Raw genomic sequence first — 18394 nt, 5'->3', positions numbered from 1 at the left:
ACGGGACAGATTTCAGACGTCTTTCTTTTCTTTTCACTGAAATCCTGAGCCTGGTGCAAAGGTGCTTTTAAAGCTTGTTGAATGCCTGAGTTCTGTTACATTTTTGACTTTTCCATAATATTCCTCTCCTTTATTTTCAACAGCATGTGTTAAGAGTGGGAAGGAATTAGTTCCTGCTGTTAGCACAAATCATTGTTGATTACTGTAAATCGTTTCAGGTTTAGCCAAATATCTTAATCTTAACTTCTGTCAACAATATATAGTCAACATCTAAGTTATACAGAAAGAATTACTTACTGGTATTTCAACTGCCCAGAGCTCCCCTCCAAGCTTACAGATGATCTGCATAGCAATTTTTGTAGCCACACTCATCATCATTCCTTGCTTAGACAATGTACGGACAAGCACACACTGGCTAGGGATAGGCTGATGAAGACTCAGGAACTTCTTCACAGAATCGTAACAGTCCTTCTTGTTGGAAGACAATACACATAATACCTAGAAACAAGATAAGCAGAATCATTCAAGGAGGGAAGACTTATCCCTACCCCTTTGCGTGGATACCTGTTCCCTACAATGCTGTCTTTTCATTCATCATGGCTTCATAAGCTAGGATTCAGATTCAGACTCTGTGGTCACAACTGAGCCTGTGGATCGTCAATCTCAGGAATCTTTCAAGACATGATTTATCCGAAGAGGCTCATCAACCATAAGCATCTCCTGATTCTTTGGAGCAGTCAGATAATGAGGTGTGACCCTCCCCCCCAAGTCCCAGGTCTTGACGTATGCCGTGGCAAGCATAGCATCGTCATTCAATAAGACTCCTCACCGTGCAAACGGTGAGACCTGATTCATTGCAGCCAGCTGTCTGTGAGAGATCTACAGTACGTAGCTGCTTTGGGTTCAGCCTTTGCTGGAAACAGCAGCTCAGTGTTCCAGTTTGTGGCTATTGTTCCTGCTTCTTGTTTGTGACTCTTTGACCAGCTGACTACCCGATTTAGCATTTTGGAACTTCTCGAATTGATATGGCTACTCTCTTGTTTCTTGGACTGTAATTGGCACTTTTCAGAAAAGCTGTCTCTGCTAGGTATTTGAATCACAATCCTGTCTGCTGATATCTGTCTGAATTGGAGTAAATACTTCAGATAATCAGCAGTTATCTTTTTCTCCACTGAATACACTCCAAAAGCAATTTTTATCCATTCTGCATACATACCAGCTGTAGCTCAGGATTCACGTGCTGTTGTAGGACTTTCACAAATGACATAGGGCCCTCTTTTATTGGCACACTGCAGACCAAAATGAGAACATATTAGAAAATATTACCCTTCTGACACCTTCTGACACAGGGTGAAGCATATCTTTCAGTACACTATCTGCTTCTCAAAGATATGATGCTAAATGTAAATTAAAGTTCATCACCATCCTATCCATATAGTCAACATCTTTGCAGGTTATTATTAACCTACATTTACTTTCTTGTGAGGGAAACATAATCTATAGCAGTGTTTCTCAGCCTTGGCAACTCTAAGACCTGCTTTTAACTCCCAGAGTTCCTCAGCCAGCATACTGGTTGGGGAATTCTGGGAGTTGAAGTCTACATCTTAAGAGTTGCCAAGGTTGAGAAACACTGGTCTATAGTGATGTAATTTATAGAAACAGATAATGTGCATGGGACCAACTAAAGTGCCATAAATTAAAATACTTTGTTTGTCCAAACTGAATTAGGATTTTTCATTAAGCCTGGTTTTTAAAGCAATGTGATCTTCAGATAAGGATAATTTCACATAAATGACTATTTCATGTCTTCTTTTTATTTTCCCAGGCTTTTTAATAGGCTTGTAATTGTATTTGTTTCTGAAAAGCTGCTGTGCTGCTGCCTAGTTTATGTCATGTTTTTATTTATTGATCCAATTTATATGGCTGCCCATCTGAACAAGTAACTGAGCAGCAAACAGGATTAATATAAAATAAAAACAATCCTAGAACTTCTAAAAATTAAAATACACAGCAGCCAAGGAACAATTTGGTATTTTATTTGATTTCATCTATATGTTTTTATTCAGAATGTATTTTTGGTGTATTCTTTTGTGGACCAAACAGAAAGCTTCAGCTGTGAGGCAAAAAGAGAGGGGTTAAAAGGAGAGAGAGAGTTTACAAGTGAGTAAAATTATTTTCTCATTTCTTTTTAAAGTTTAATTTACTCTTGAAATAAGATACTTAAGTCCCTGTTAAGTATACAAATGTCAGTCTAAAGCAGGGGTGTCAAACTCGATTTCATTGCAAGCCGCATCAGGATTGTGTTTGACTTTGGGGGCTGGGGGTGGGGCATGGCCAGGGTGGGCATGACGAGCTCGACATCACTCGTCAAGGCTCTGTTTTCAGTCGTGATGGCTTCATGCAACCCTCTGCCAGTGAAAACCGAGCTTGGCCTCCCCGACCTTCATTTTCGCTGGCACAGGACTGCAGGAGGATGTTATGGTTAAAAACGGAGCCCGGGCAGACCATGCATGGCCTCACTGAGCTCCGTTTTCGCTGGCAGAGGCATCACCTTTGCTGTTTCCAGGGTGGCTCCACGAGCCACATCTAAGTACCCTTTGGGCCAGATCCGGCCCGTGGGCCTTGAGTTTGACACCCCTGGTCTAAAGCATCTGCCTTTGGTGATCAGTCATGAATTTCACTATAGACATAAATTCTAGCTGGAACCAAGATAACTGATCTCCATGTTAACTTTCCTGCCCCAGCAAAGAGGAAGTATCAGAAGGAACCTATGCACGAATGGACTCCCTCAGTTGGTGAAGCTGGTCCAAGCTATGATAGTTATGCAAGATGGCCATTGGGATGCACCAACAGTAAGGGTTTCAATCATGTCGCTGCGACTGCCATCTTGATTTTTATGAGGGTTCTTCTTTCTGCAGACCCTTCATTCGTGGTGTGCCAATGCAGTGTGCAGGCTCTTAAGTAATGTGGCCGATTCAATGTGGTGGATGGGTCATCCCGCTATTATGGAACAACAAAGCCAGGCCCCTTTATCCAGTGAACAGCCAAAAGCAAGCAAACAGCCCGTCCTGCTCCTCCTAAAATTTACCAAAAGGCCTATCTTATTTAGAAACCTAGGTTTAAAATGCTTGATAAGTACACATTTAAAAAAGCCAATTAAAATGCCTTAAGGAAAGAAGAATTCAACATAGCTCACATTCTGGGATATTGAATATGAAAATTCATGGGACCTCCTACTCTTCTCAAGCAGTTCAAAAAATTATGGGTCAGATCTGTGTGGTTGTAATTACACAGGACGAGCCATCTCTCCAGACGAGTCTCGCTGATCATCTTCATATTGCGCAAATCCCTGAACCAGTCCCCAGCGTTCATTGGAGAACACTGCAAGGGGGGAGGGGGGAGGAACAAAAAAAGCACAAAGACATCAATAACTGAAAAGCAGCTCTCCCAAAAAAGGGGGAGGGGGAAAATGCCATTTCAAAGGCTTTGAAAGAAGTACGTTCTGCAAATAACATTGCATGATGTGGTTGTCTCCCTTGGATGACTCATCAAGATTCTTCCTCGGAGGTCAGCCCAAGGGTGGATGGCATAGATAACAAGCCCGTGTTACTTACTGTCTCATTCTGCATGAGGAGTTTCTCTGAGGTGATCACACGTCCAGTCAAGGAAGCCTGGCATCCCATCTGCAATCCCCAATTTTCTAATTCTAAGCGAGCGTCTTTATTTCTGAAAGAAAATGGCAACTCTCAAAACCTGACCATTTTCATCTTTAGTGGGATTTATCAGGAGAACACAGCAAGATTTTATTTTAAGACATTCAAGCACTCTATTGGGAATTTAACCAATGGTGGGACTTGAATAACTTAACAACTGGTTCTCTGGCTGGGTAGGCATGGCCGGTTGGTCATGTGACTGGTTGGGTGATGTCACTCATCACACCCAGCCCCGCCTCCTCACCTCAAAGGCAGAGGTAGGATTCAGCTGGTTGGTGCTAATCCCACCACTGGCTGACCCCATTCCTGCCCGTTTTGGGGCCTGGTTTTGGCTATTTTTTGGGCTGTTTTCAGGCTGATTTGGTAAAAAAAAATGGCCCAAAACAGCCCAGAAAACAAGCCGAAAAACAAGTGGGGCGGGGCCAGCCATTGGTGGGATTTGCCGATTCACCAAACTGCACAGAATCTTAACTACTGGTTTGTCCGAACCGGTGCAAACCAGCAGCAGCCGACCTCTGATTTTAACTCAGGGACACCAAACTTCCCACCAAAGTGGTACCTATTTATCTACTTGCATTTGTGTGCTTTCGAACTGCTAGGTTGGCAGGAGCTGGGGTGAGGACGGGAGCTCACCCCATCACATGGAGCTTGATCTCAAACCTGGGCTACCGGCTTTCCAGCCAACAATCTTAACCACTGAGCCACACGCTGCCCTCCATAAGCCCAGAGGACATCTAAATCAGGGCAGGTTTCTTCAAGTGATAAGTAACTGTGGCCCAGTTCTAGTTTATCTTGGAGAAAATGGCAGCTGGAAGAAATCCCAGGATTTACAGAAATTTAGGAACTGTTCATCATAATGACCAGCACAGGTCTGGTTTCATTGTGAACCATGGAAGATTTCAGAGTGACTTTGGGGTAGTCTTTCTTTCAACCCAAACAGCAATGCAGGAGAGCTGTTTAGGTAAAAAAAAATAGGAAGGACCCCTACATAATGTATGCCATCTCAAACTTCTAAAGCTCAGTGGCTAAGACACTGAGCTTGTTGATCAGAAAGGTTGGCAGTTCAGTGGTTCAAATCCCTAGTGCCGCGTAATGGAGTGAGCTCCCGTTACTTGTCCCAGCTTCTGCCAACCTAGCAGTTCGAAAGCACGTAAAAAATGCAAGTAGAAAAATAGGGACCACCTTTGGTGGGAAGGTCACAGTGTTTCATGCACCTTTGGCGTTTAGTCATGACCATTGAGACGTCTTCGGACAGCGCTGGCTTTTCAGCTTTGTAACGGAGATGAGCACTGCTCCCTAGAGTTGGGAACGACTAGCACATATGTGTGAGGGGAACCTTTACCTTTGTATATCTAATCAATAACATTAAACAAAGAAATAATAAGCATAAGACATTTCTGGAGAATATTTTTCAGTATTGAAGGAATTCCTCTGAAACTATTCATTTGTATTTCAGACTATAGCCCTTGTTTCTGAAAACTGATGATACTTTAACTCCATCTAGTGGTTAAAAATGAAGGAGCCAATCTGTATATATTGAGTGAACTGAAGCTTGAATTCAGTGAGACTTCGCAGGAGACATGAATGATTTTGCTCCATCGTCAGTGCAATTATAGAGGTTGAGTGCTGATTTTTTTTAAAACCTCAAATCAATTATCATGTTATGTCAATCCAAGCAGGACATAACCATGATTCTTTCCTGAAACAAGACATGTTATCTGTTCTTATACTTATTTAAAATACTTTTAAACCGTTTCCCCATCTGGATCCCTTCCAGGACCATAAGCAGCAAATGAGAGGCTGCAGTAGGCCTTGGAAAGTGAGTCATACTGTTTTGTAAATCAGTAATGGGTCAAATTTATCACTGCCCAGGGGTCATTCTGATAGATATGCAAACTGCAATCAGGATGGAGACACCTTGTTTTATATCTTGATGCCTCCTCTTAAATATCCAATTACCTTAATACAGGGGTGTCAAACTCAATTTCATTGAGGGCTAAATCAGGGTTGTCTTTGATCTTGGGGGGCAGGGGGGCGTGGGCAGCTCGACATCACTCCTGTCAGGGGCGCCTATGGTGGCCCAAGCCCTCTGCCAGTGAAAACGGAGCTCGGGAGTGCTGCATTTTCGCTAGCAGAGGCACCGCAGGCCAGTCCTTCGCTGTTTCCAGGGTGGCTCTTGCAGGCCAGATCTAAGCACCCCGCAGGCTGGATTTTGGTCCTTGAGTTTGACACCCCTACCTTAATATAATGAGCAAAAGACAAAATATGGGCTATATAAACTTAGGAATTCATGGAGTCTGCTCATTATGGTCAGAAGTTGTGACACCAACCGATCTTGCTAGAACAATACCTCTGAACGTTGTCAGCAAGCCTAGTTAGCCGTTGATGTCTCTGTTGTGGGGGCAAGTGAGTGTGTTGAGCGAGATCTCTCATCAAGCGAAAGTCTGAAGTTGCATTTCTGCTAAGCCCTAACGTTAAAAAAAAAAAAAAAAAAGAGGGGGCGGGGATATTTTACTAAACCAGTATGCGGCACACAGGATCAAAAGAATGGTGAAAACCAAGAATCAGAGATATGATGTCATTACAGCCCAAACCAGAGTTCTTCCCAGTTCAAGCTTAGCTTTCAATATCTACTTTTGTAACTTCCCAGCCGGAGTGTCTATGGAGAATCTCAATCATCCAGGTCATGGTTGTCCCAAAGGTGCTTTTTTTTCCAAGAGGCAACTGGACTTTCTGGGTTTTCTTTGAAGACATTTCGCTTCTCATCCAAAAAGCTTCTTCAGCTCTGACTCCATTCCCCACCATCCAGTCGGAGCTGAAGAAGCTTCTTGGATGAGAAGCGAAATGTTTTCAAAGGAAAACCAGACAGTCCAGTTGCCTCTTGAAAAAAAGCACCTTGCTTTTCTCCCAGCCAGACGATGTAAGAAGATACAGGTGAAGCTCAACTCCTGATGCCGATCCAAAAATGCTTTGCTACAGCCTTCCTTCAGTCTGGTCTGGAATTTAATGGGGGGGAGGTCTCCTATACAAGTGTTAACCAGGTCTGGTTTTTAAAATCAGGTACATATTGTAACATAGCTGGGATCTTCTCCCTTCATCTGAGAGCTCAGACCCAGATGACTCCTCCATAGCATCTTCCCAGTCAAACATGAATCGGGCTCTTAATTCTAAAGTCACAGCAAGAATTTGTCCCCCTAGCAAATCCCTGACTCTTCAAAGCCCTTTTGAGGTCTTGCATGGTCATAGGCAGATGCTAGAACAACAGCTCTCCTGATCAGAGGTCTAATACCGCTTGTAAGTCACCTGCAGGGAACTCTCCAGGGTCCTGATTCTGCTGGGGATCAGGAGAATATTTGTCATTTGGGGTTGAAGCTGATAATGTTACCTAGTTTGGATAATAAAACTTCTGCAAGAAAACAACCAAGCTTGTAGTGATGCTGTTTGATATAATCTTCTACTAAATTGTTTAAGAGAAATATTCAGGTTATTGTGGAGTAACTGTATTTAAAACCTGCTTGCTCCCCCAGTATTCTGATTTGTAGTAGTCCAGTGCTCTGTCTAAACAGAAGACATTTGTTATATAATTTTGCCACTACATCCATCATATTAATAGGTCTTCAGCTGCTGGATTTAAGTTTTTTCTGAAGAGGGGAATAACAATACTGGTATAGATAGGCCTTGATTTATGACTGTAATTGAGCCTGGAATTATGGTCATAGGTCATTAAGCAGGTGACCACATGACCGGTTCTGGTTTTACAACCTCTTTTGTTAAACAAATTGATTTTACTTAATGGGAGCTTTTAGCCAGAAACCAGAATTTAAATGCCTGAAACTGGCAAAACACATCAAAAATCATGATCAAAAGTAAGGTTCTACATTTAGACAAGAAAAAGAAAATGCACAGGTACCGTATATGTGGCACCTTGCTCAATAGTAGTAACTGTGAGAGGGATCTTGGAGTCCTAGTGGAGAATCACTTAAATATGAGCCAGCAGTGTGCGGCAGCTGCCAAAAAAGCCAACACAGTTCTGGGCTGCATAAACAGAGGGATAGAATCAAGATCACGTGAAGTGTTAATACCACATTATAAGGCCTTGGTAAGGCCACACTTAGAATACTGCATCCAGTTTTGGTCACCACGATGTAAAAAAGATGTGCAGACTCTAGAAAAAGTGCAGAGAAGAGCAACAAAGGCTAAAACATATAAAGAACAGTTGCTGGAATTGGGTATGTCTAGTTTAATGAAAAGAAGGACTACGGGTGACACGATGGCAGTGTTCTGATATCTCAGGGGCTGCCACCAAGAAGAGGGAGTCAACCTTCTCCAAAGCACCTGAGGGTAGGACAAGAAGCAATGGCTGGAAACTAATCAAGGAGAGAAGCAACTTAGAACTAAGGAGAAATTTTCTGACAGTTAGAAAAATTAACCAGTGGAACAACTTGCCTCCAGAAGTTGTGAATACTCCAACACTGGAAGTTTTTAAGAAGAGATTGGATTATCATTTGTCTGAAATGGTATAGGGTTTCCTGCCTAAGCAGGGGGTTGGACTGTTATTCTGTTCTGTTCTGTTCTATTCTATGATCAGATGACTGTGAGAGCCAGAAAGATAAGCCGGTTGCCAAGCAACCAAAATGTGATCTTGTGCTCTTTTATGGTCTGTCTATTTTCTCATGAATGAAGGCAAATATACGTGTCCCAGGATAATGTTGCAAGATCAAATCTGGGTCAGTCACCGACACAGATTGGATCTTGTCTATATTCAAATTTTCATTTGACCAGAAACTTCATCTCTTAATTTCTGAATACTGCAGAATTGGCTAAATAGAAAGAATATAATTCTTTATTGGCCAAGTTTGGTTATACTTGGACATACAAGGAATTTGTCTCCAGTGCATAAACTCTCAGTGTACATACAAGCAATAAGTGATTAAATCATGATCATAGTCATCATTAATAAAGACAAGGTCACAATGCTAACAACTGTTTGGATGAGCCCAATTACATTGGTTTACCTGTCATGTAGCAAAGTTCTGGGATGAGATGCACCACACGGGGCTCAGCAGAATGGCTGCCTCTATTCTTCAATTGGCTAACAAGCATTGGTTGATTCAGATCACTCAAGATAACATCGTATTGCTGTTCACGGAAATATGAGGTCAGAAGAAAGCAAGTCAGTTTCATTCAAAACCCCTAGTGCTATAGTTTAGTGTTCATCAACCTTAGCAACTTTTAAGATGTCTGAATTTCAATTCCCAGAATTCCCCATCCAGTATGCTGATCAGAGATTTAATAGTAGCATGCTGGTTGGGGAATTCTGGGAACTGAAATCCAGACATTTTCCACTGTTAACAGAACATGTTGTTGTCCTAAATACTTAATATGTTTCCTAAATACTTAATATATTGACTTAACTTGTTTTCTCCTATATTTTTACAGCTATTTTTCTAGGTTTTTCTAGGTTTGTGCAATATTCAAGATCTGAACACATAAGGTTGCTTTAAAATGTGTAAAAGTACTCACAAATTACCTGCCTACTACCTTTAAAGAAACTGTCTTTAAATTATCTTTAAATTATCCTGTGATAATCTGATTGGACCATAGCAATTAACTAATTCTAACAAAACAATGAATCGTTAAAAGATTTGAAAAAAGATGCTAGGAATTCTGAATACAGGTAGTCCTTGACTTACAACAGTTCATTTAGTGACCGTGCAAAGTTACAACGGCCCTGAAAAATGTGACTTGTGACCGTCTTTCACAGTTATGACCAGCATCCCCATGATCACGTGATGGTTGCCGTGTCCTGAGGGCATGTGATCCCCTTTTGTGACCTTCTGACAAGCATAGTCGACAGGAAAGCCAGATTCACTTAACAACTCTGTTACTAATTTATCAATGGCAGTGACTCACTTAACAACTGTGGCAAGAAAAGTCGTAAAATGGGGCAAAACTCCCCATTAACAAATGTCTCACATTGACAACAGAATTTTGGGGCTCAACTGTGCTCCTAAGACGAGCGCTACCTGTAAACTGTTTCCATTTACGTTCAAAGCAATGCATAACCCAGTATTTTCTGGATCTGGCATTTTATCCACCTATCAAGTCCTTCCCAAGATCCTGAAACAGGCAGATGGTATTAAAGGTTTAATGTGATTATTCTATTTAGCCAAGGCACCCGAAGAGGTTTTGTCAATCTGCCATCCTTCAGATCTGTTGGATTAGAACTGTAATGTGACCAGTTTGGGAATGCTAGAAATCAATACAGTTAAGGGTACCCATATTTATATGTACTATGCCGCCTTCGGTATGACCTAAGCATAACTCATAAAATCATCTGCTACAATGTCCTACCTGTCAATGGCTACTTCAGCTTCAACCACAACAATACATGAGCACACAATAGATACAAACTTAAAGTGAAGCACTCCAAACTAAATTGCAGAAAATATGACTTCAGCAACAGAGTGGTCAATGCCTGGAATGCACTACCTGACTCTGTGGTTTCATCCCAAACCCCCCAAAATTTTAACCTTAGACTAGCTACTGTTGACCTCACCCCATTCCTAAGAGGTCTGTAAGGGGCATGCATAAGAGCACCAGTGTGCCTACCGTCCCAGTCCTAATGTTCCCTTTAATTGTATTCATTTTATGTATTCAATTCATGCTTATACTTATATATATTATTTAATACGTACTCGACAAAATAAATAAATAAATAAAAAGAAATAAATTTGCAAACATTGGAGCAGAGTCTTCATGCAATATCCAGATTCTCGATTACCTGTTTGTAATAATCCTCATAAGAGATCTGAGTGCCATCACGTTTCTGGAATGTATCTGTTGGTTTTATAGACCACTCAATATCATCAATACGATATGTTTTGTTGTTGTACCTGAAATACCAAGTTAAAAAGAAAACTAAATAATCTAGATATTCTATGTATTGTCTAATGTGCCCTGAGGTAATTCTTTCTTCTACACACCCACAAAAATCAAATGAATGGTAGCTCATTAAATATAATAAAATATAGGAGTGTAGGCAAAATTCCTGTTCTCTTGTGAAAAAAATACCGTATTTTTCAGAGTATAAGACGCACTGGAGTATAAGATGCACCTTAGTTTTTGGGGAGAAAAATAGGGGGAAAAAATTCTGACTACCAGGTATTCATCTGCCTAGCATCCTTAGCCTGGTCAGCTTCAGCACATTAGTTCACTGGTTTTGCTCGCAGATGCCTGGCTGGAGCTGAAAAAAGAAGAGCAGCCGCTGTTCTGGGTAGCCATTTTGGGCACGTTGCATTTTCAGGCAGTGATCGGCGGCAATGTGGTTTGGCAATCCCCACAGCCTTGAAGGGCTCTCAAATGGAGCGTTTGGAGGCTGAAAATGTGAGGCACAGAGCCAAAAACACAAGCCATTGTCGGTGGCAATCTCTGCAGCAAGAAAGAGATGCACGGAGGCCAAAGGATGGGGGCCAAAGAGTGGGCTGGGCTACATTTGGAGTATAAGACACACCCAAATTTTCAGCCTCTTTTAGGGGGGAAAAAAGTGTGTCTTATACTCCTAAAAATACGGTACATGCTGCCACTTTTCTGGAGAGACAAAAGTATAATTCAGCATGATAACTATTTTACGTGTTGTTAATTTGCTGGTCCAGATTTTTGTTTAAACATATTTTTATTTATTAGTCTTGTCGTATACTTATGAATAAGTTTGGTATATAAAATTTATACAGTTTCCTACTATGAACTATCCTTGCAGATACCAAAACAACATCATAAAAGTATTATTTACATTATGAGGAATTCAACCAGCATTACTTAAACAAAATAAAACCAGCCAGGATTTATTTTTTTCCCCCACTACTGGAGAAAAACAGTCCTAAATATAGCAAGAAGGAAGAAATAACACCTGCAAGTGAAATTGTAGAAAAACAAATTTGCTTCTTCCCAACATTACTTCTTAGCTTAGAGTGGTCAGTCAAATTTCTGGATCATTTGCAAGCAGGGTGCAATACTTTCCAAACCCAAATGAGGATTGATATACTGTAAGCAGGAGATATACTGTAATAACAATAAGTGGGTTCATGCAAGAAAAGACAATGAGAAAAAATTTGATTTCTGGTCTTAGAGTCTGCATTGAAATACCTTGGTCTAGCTGAAAGAACATAAGATTCTAGTAAAACAAATAAAATAAATGAAATTTGACCAGATTGATATATGACTAAAAGTTGATATAACTGTTGCATATTATATTGTTTATCTGGGAGATGTGTGGAATTATTACATTTTGATTGTTGTTGGATTGGAAAGAATGTCGCTTAAGAGATAATTTTACGACTGAACCAACACATAAGCCTAAGGAAGAAATTAATCAATCAATCTCGCCATCCAATCAAGTGACTTTGGGCAGTAGACAACAAACTTAAAAACAAAACATACAAATTAATATTATTAATATTTTAAAAAACTTATTAAAAGTACAAAAAACCGGAATAAAAAGAAATTAGGCAAAGAGGAAGTATTAATTACCCAGAAGCCATCTTAGTATGTCCCCAGATTCCTATGTAAATGGAAGTATTAATTACCCAGAAGCCATCTTAGTATCTTAAAAGAGCCTGAGTGGCGTAGAAGGCTAATGCCTCCTACTAAGGCAGCATTTAACATCCAGCTGCCTGCAATTACTGTGAGTTCAATTCTCACCAGGCTCAAGGTCGACTCAGCCTTCCATTCTTTCTAAGGTGGGTAAAATGAGGACCCGGTTTGTGGGGGCAATAAGCTGACTTTGTATAAAATATACAAAAATATGAAGGCTATTGCTTAACGCATTGTAAGCCGCCCTGAGTCTCTGGAGAAGGGCGGCATATAAAATAAAATAAAAAAAGTATGTCCCCAGATTCCTATGTAAGTGAATTCTAAAATCTAAAATTCTAAAATCTGTAATACAAAACTACAATGGTTGAAGTTAGCAACCTAAGTGAATACGAAGTTACTAATGCTTAAAAAGATGTCATGGTTTCCACCGAGTTAAATTGTACCTGGTAAGAACAATCAACCCCACCAATTGCTTCTCGCAGTTTTCTGGAAAACGTGCCCTCTCTGAATTATTATACAGATCAGTCATGAACTCCAAAACATTTTCACTCCGAAGGACTTTATGGCTCACATCTGCACAGAGCATTACTTTGTTCTCAAAGTGCCCAACAGAAACCGCAAATCCTGGCCAGAGAGTCAGCCTAAAAGGGGAGGGAAAAGACATTTTGAGTTAGTCTATTTACACTAGACTCCAAGCAGCCAGGCAACGAACAGAAGAAGACATGCATACCATACACGTCCAAAGCAACAAAAAAAAAAAAGTTAAGGATAGAACATTCTGAAGTAGAAAAGGGGCCTCTCGAAACATTTTGAAGCAACATTTGCCTTAAAAAGAATGCCATGAAACCTAACATCAATGTTAGGCTACGACTAATATATGGATAAAATGGTATCAGTCAGATTAATGGATAACTTTGGGGGGAAAAAACCTCAACAGATAATGAGCTATTCGTGGATGAAATAACTTAATTTGCCACAGAAATATTTAGGCTGCAAAGATTTCAAGGTGAGCTATCCCACTCACTTGTGTTGAGGGACTTCCACTGGATCAGAGGGACTGTAGAAGTTTCGTCCAATCTGATACATTGACAGCTTTTGTAAAACCCTGGTATTGAATGTAAATATATAAGACTGTATTAGTACACTGCAGCAAACGTATCATTTTCAACACTGATAAATTAAAACATCCACATTTTGCAATCTAATCGATTATTTAAAATAAAATGTTCATCAATGATGCCTCATCAAACTCGCCTGCTACCAGGTTTGGCCCGTAGCCAAACTTTTCAATGATTTGGATGAAGTGATGAATGAAAGCAAGATTCTGTTCTGATAGCCAACTTTCCATAAAAACTTCTGGTGGAGTTGATTTCTTTGTCTGGTCTATCTGATAAGGCTGACTTAAATCCTGCAAGTTTGATCACGCAGTATCTCCTCCCACTTCTTATACTCCTATGAATTAGGGAGGTATCTATGTGACTCTTTTCTGTCTATAACAGACTTAGGATATGTTTTACCTTGGACACTCATGTAATGGAACTTGTACATTGCTGTCAAGGTTATCTTCTTTACTATCTATATAGCAGTGATGGCTAACCTTTTTAGCCTCTCTAGGAGTCTCTGGAGACTGGGGACAGCAAAAAACGTCACTTCCTGTCCAACTGGGAGTTGGGAAATGGGCCATTTCTGGCCTCCGGAGGGCCTCTGAGGGGGTGGGGAAGGCTGTTTTTGCCCTCCCCAGATGCATAGAGAGGACCTGGAGTCAGGTGAGAAAGAAAAACGGGTCTTTCACACTCCACCCCAGGCCCTCCGGAGGCAGGAAACAGCCTGTTTCCCTACATCTGGTGGGCCCAGAAGGCCCAAAAATCAGCTGGCCGGCGCGCGCATGCATGTCAGAGTTGAGCTGGTGTGCCCACTGATATGGCTACGGGTGCCACCTGTGGCACGCATGCGATAGGTTCACCATCACGGATATATAGAATCGAATGAGCTGTAAGCAGTGGTGAAATCCTCTGTTGGTTGCCATCGGTTCACTGCCTGCGCATGCACGGTGTGCACCAAACGTGTGGTGCGAGCGTGCATGCGCTATGCATGCCAAATGCACACTGCACACACGCACATGCACAGTGCATGCCAAACGCACGCTGCGCATGCACGCGGAGTACACACCAAACACATGCTGCATGAGCGCATCCACAGTGCGCACCAAGCGCATGCTGCACGTGGAAAAAGGAGCCATTTGAAGGTAAGTAGAACAGCGGGGGGGGAGGAACAGCTATTTAGGATTTCCTGCTTTCTAGCTAATATAAATCGCGCGGCACAGCTGATCGTCGGAAATACCAGTTCAGACGAACCGGTAGCTTTTTTTTTTTTACTATTGGTTTGCCCAAACCAGTGCAAACCGGTAGCACTTCACCTCTGGCTGGAAGAGACCTTGCAGGTCTTCTAGTCCAGCCCCCTGCTCAAGCAGGATAATCTACACCATTTCAGATAAATGACTCTCTAGATTCTTCTTAAAAACATCCAATGATGGGAGTGTCTATGATTTCTGTAGGCAAGCTGTTCCACTGGTTAATTGTCCTCATTGTTAGGAAGTTTCTCCTTCATTCCAGGTTGCTGGAATGTTAGTTTCCAACCATTGTTTCCTCTCCTGCCCTCTGGTGCTTTATAGAATAATTTGACCCCCTCTTCTTTGTGGCAGCCCCTCAAATACTGGAATACTGCTATCGTGTCACTCCGAATTCTTTTCTTTATACTAGCCAAACCCAAATCCTGCAGCCGTTCGAAATATGTTTTATTCTCCAGGCCTTTGATCATCTTAGTTGCTCTTCTCTTCTCCACTCTACCCAAAACAGAGTGGGCTTTCAATACCAAAGACCTCTCAAAAAGGGGATTTATGATTCCAGTCTTCAGATGAAAAATAATCTCCTGATCACAAATAGAAATCATTCCTATTTCCATTTGTAGTATGTCTAGTTCTAGGTATAGAATCACAGAACGAGACGGCTGGAAAGGACCTTGGAGGTCTTCTAGTCCAACCCTCTGTCCAAAGCAGGAGTCCTTATACCATCCTGGACAAATGGTTGTCCAATCTTTTCTTGAAAACCTCAAATGATGGAGCGCTTGAGTAAAAATTGAGCCTAACACTGGGACTTTTTCCTTCTCTCTACCTTCCGCCCCCACCAAAAAAAGTAAGACTCACTTTTTAAAGAGGAGGTTTAAGAACTGAATGCACACAGGATTGCTGGAAAAAAGCTGGTGAGTTAATTGGACTGTTATCTTTACCATATCGCCTCTTCGGGTTTCACAAGACAGTTCTGTGACCTAAGAGGAAGATAATGTGCAATTCAAATTCAATTACAAGAAATCAACTACAAACTGTTTTAAAGTACAATTCCTTCCTAGTGGTTGCTTTCTGACTAAAGTTTGTGGAACTTTAAACCCAATCCTTTTATGAGTACAATAACCTTCCTTTGCCATTATATAAGGCAAAGTTCTGCTTTAAATCTGCTGTAAATAAATTACAGCTCTGCCAATATCATTTGTAACAATGAGTAATGAAAGATAAACAGGGTGAGGGTTTGAACTTGAGCTGATCCAAGAAAGAAATCATGGGATATGGGACCAAACCAGAAAAATCACATCTTTGCATGCTTCCCTGCCCTCTAAAAGGGCGTTCAACGAATTGCAAACATATCCAATTGTTCTGCTGTTTTATAATTAACTACAGTTACAATACAAGGTAGGCTCTGCTTTATGTATTTGTTAGGCCCGAGTCAAAATTAAACAAACCGACTGACGGATTCAACTTATTTAATGCTGTAGAAGTCAGCACACGAACAGAAAAACAAGGTGCAGGTTGACACCCAGCAGAGTATGAAGCGAAGGAAATTGGACAGGCCAAAAGATGAAGAGTCCTGAACTACATTTGTTCTGTCCCCTGAGTATTTGCTGCTGTGGCAGGACAGGGTTAATTTATTTCTCTTTAGCTAGCTTATAGGTTAAGTTTGGCAACCCTGTCCTTGCTGGCCAAAGAAGTTGCAGAATGTTCCTTCATAAGGAAATGTCCAGGGATTATAATTTACCTCCCCTTTCTCATCTTGTTACTTCCTGTTACAAGCACCGATGGGAAACAAAAGGGAAGTGAGGCCACATTTCCCAATCGTACCACAACTAATCACAACGATCTACTACATGTCAATTTCACGGAAGATACCATTGAAAAAGCATTACGCAATCTAAAACCATCTCCATCTATTGGCCCTGATGGATTCTTTAAAAAAGCTCTCAACCACCTTAGCAGAACCGCTTAGCATAATCTACGAAATATCTTTCAGAATCAGCTCCTTGCCTAACTTATGGTCACTAGCCACGGTCATCCCTATCTTCAAAAAGGGTGACCCCAGTCTAGTTGAAAACTACAGACCACTCTCATTATGTTGCATCACCTGCAAAGTCATGGAATCAATCATAAACCAATCCATTACCCTCTACTTAGAGACAAACAACCTACTCTCTAACAAGCAGTTTGGCTTCAGAAAAAAATTGTCCTGCAATCTGCAAATCTTACATTGCAAAAACATATGGACTTCACAACTCGACCAGGGTAAAGCAATAGATGCAATTTATATAGACTTCTGTAAAGCCTTTAATTCAGTAGTACATGATAAACTACTTCTAAAACTAAAATCTTATGGCATTTCCGGATCCCTGCATAAGTGGATAGCTGCGTTCCTATCAAACAGGCAACAAGTAGTCAAAATAGAGAAAGCCCTATTAAACTCTGCACCTGTTAACAGGAAGGAAGGAAGGAAGCGTTTTAGGACCCACACTCTTTATACTTTACATAAACGACCTTTGCGATCAGATTATAAGCAATTGCGTTCTCTTCGCTGATGATGTAAAACTATGCAACACCACTGACAATGCTGCTACCCTACAAAAAGACCTTGACTATCTGTCAGAATCTGACTATCTGACAGAATCGTCAAACAATTGGCAAATCTCAAGCAACAAATGCTCTGTCTTACACCTTGTAGACGACTCTCATTCTGTCAAGGACCTTGGAGTACTCATCTCAAACGATCTAAGTGCCAAAGCTCACTGTAACAGCATTGCCAAAAAAGCATTAAAAGTTGTTAACTTGCATAACAACTTGCATAGCTTCTTCTCCGGTAATATTGAACTGCAAACTAGGGCATACAAAACATTTGCTAGGCCAATTCTTGAATACAGCTCATCTGTCTGGAACCCGCACTGCATATCAGACATTAATACAATCGAATAAGTCCAGAGATATTTCACGAGACGAGTCCTCCACTCCTCTGCTCGCAACAGAATTCCTTATGCCACCAGACTTGAAATTTTGGCCTTAGACAATTTAGAACTTCTCTGTCTTCGGTCTGACCTAAGCGTAGTACATAAAATTATCTGCTACAATGTCCTACCTGTCAATGACTACTTCAGCTTCAACCACAATACACGAGCACATAATAGATACAAACATATGGTAAACTGCGTCAAACTTCATTGCAGAAAATACAACTTCAGCAGTGGTGAAATTCAAAAATTTTCCCTATCGGTTCTGTGGGCATGGCTTGGTGGGCATGTGAGTGGCTGGGCATGGCCAACTCAATGTCACTCCCACCCAGTCACATGACACCCCCCCAGCCACACCTATCCAGGTTTTGTGGCTCCTGATGTTTTCTGTGGGAAATGGGTCATGTGACTGGGTGGGCGTGGCCAATTTGATTGGTCTCACCTTTAAGAAATTTCTCCTTAGTCCAATAAGTCACAATAAAATAGCACAATAAAATAGTACTGTTCCAATATTTAGAATAGAATTAGAATAAACAGAGTTGGAAGGGACCCTAGTGGTCTTCTAGTCCAACCCCCTGCTTAGGCAGGAAACCCTACACCACTTCAGACAAATGATTATACAATCTCTTCTTAAAAACTTCCAGTGTTGGAGCATTTACAACTTCTGGAGGCAAGTTGTTCCACTGATTAATTGTTCTATCAGGAAATTTGAGGGGCTCCTACAAAAATGAGGGAGTCAATCTATTTTCCAAAGCACCAAAAGGTTGAAT

General features: G+C 41.1%; 1 protein-coding gene across 2 annotated transcripts in view; it reads right to left on the bottom strand.

The window, feature by feature from the left end:
- Window positions 1–18394, bottom strand: part of PIWIL4 (piwi like RNA-mediated gene silencing 4) — a 41473-nt gene that overhangs the window by 11714 nt on the left and 11365 nt on the right. For both annotated transcript variants that reach the window (XM_087894615.1, XM_034408750.3), the window contains exons 6-15: window positions 15508–15629; window positions 13330–13410; window positions 12749–12946; window positions 10498–10609; window positions 8729–8852; window positions 6064–6181; window positions 3615–3726; window positions 3197–3381; window positions 1217–1289; window positions 298–498 (exon numbers count right to left, since the gene is read on the bottom strand). In XM_087894615.1, the coding sequence (XP_087750741.1) occupies window positions 298–498; window positions 1217–1289; window positions 3197–3381; window positions 3615–3726; window positions 6064–6181; window positions 8729–8852; window positions 10498–10609; window positions 12749–12946; window positions 13330–13410; window positions 15508–15629 (1326 nt within the window). The remainder of the gene's footprint in view (window positions 1–297; window positions 499–1216; window positions 1290–3196; window positions 3382–3614; window positions 3727–6063; window positions 6182–8728; window positions 8853–10497; window positions 10610–12748; window positions 12947–13329; window positions 13411–15507; window positions 15630–18394) is intronic.

This window comes from Pantherophis guttatus, chromosome 5 (genome assembly GCF_059756535.1).
Source record: "Pantherophis guttatus breed Tessera chromosome 5, ASM5975653v1, whole genome shotgun sequence".
Lineage (NCBI taxonomy): Eukaryota > Metazoa > Chordata > Lepidosauria > Squamata > Colubridae > Pantherophis > Pantherophis guttatus.
This window is presented reverse-complemented; position numbering and strand designations above follow the sequence as displayed.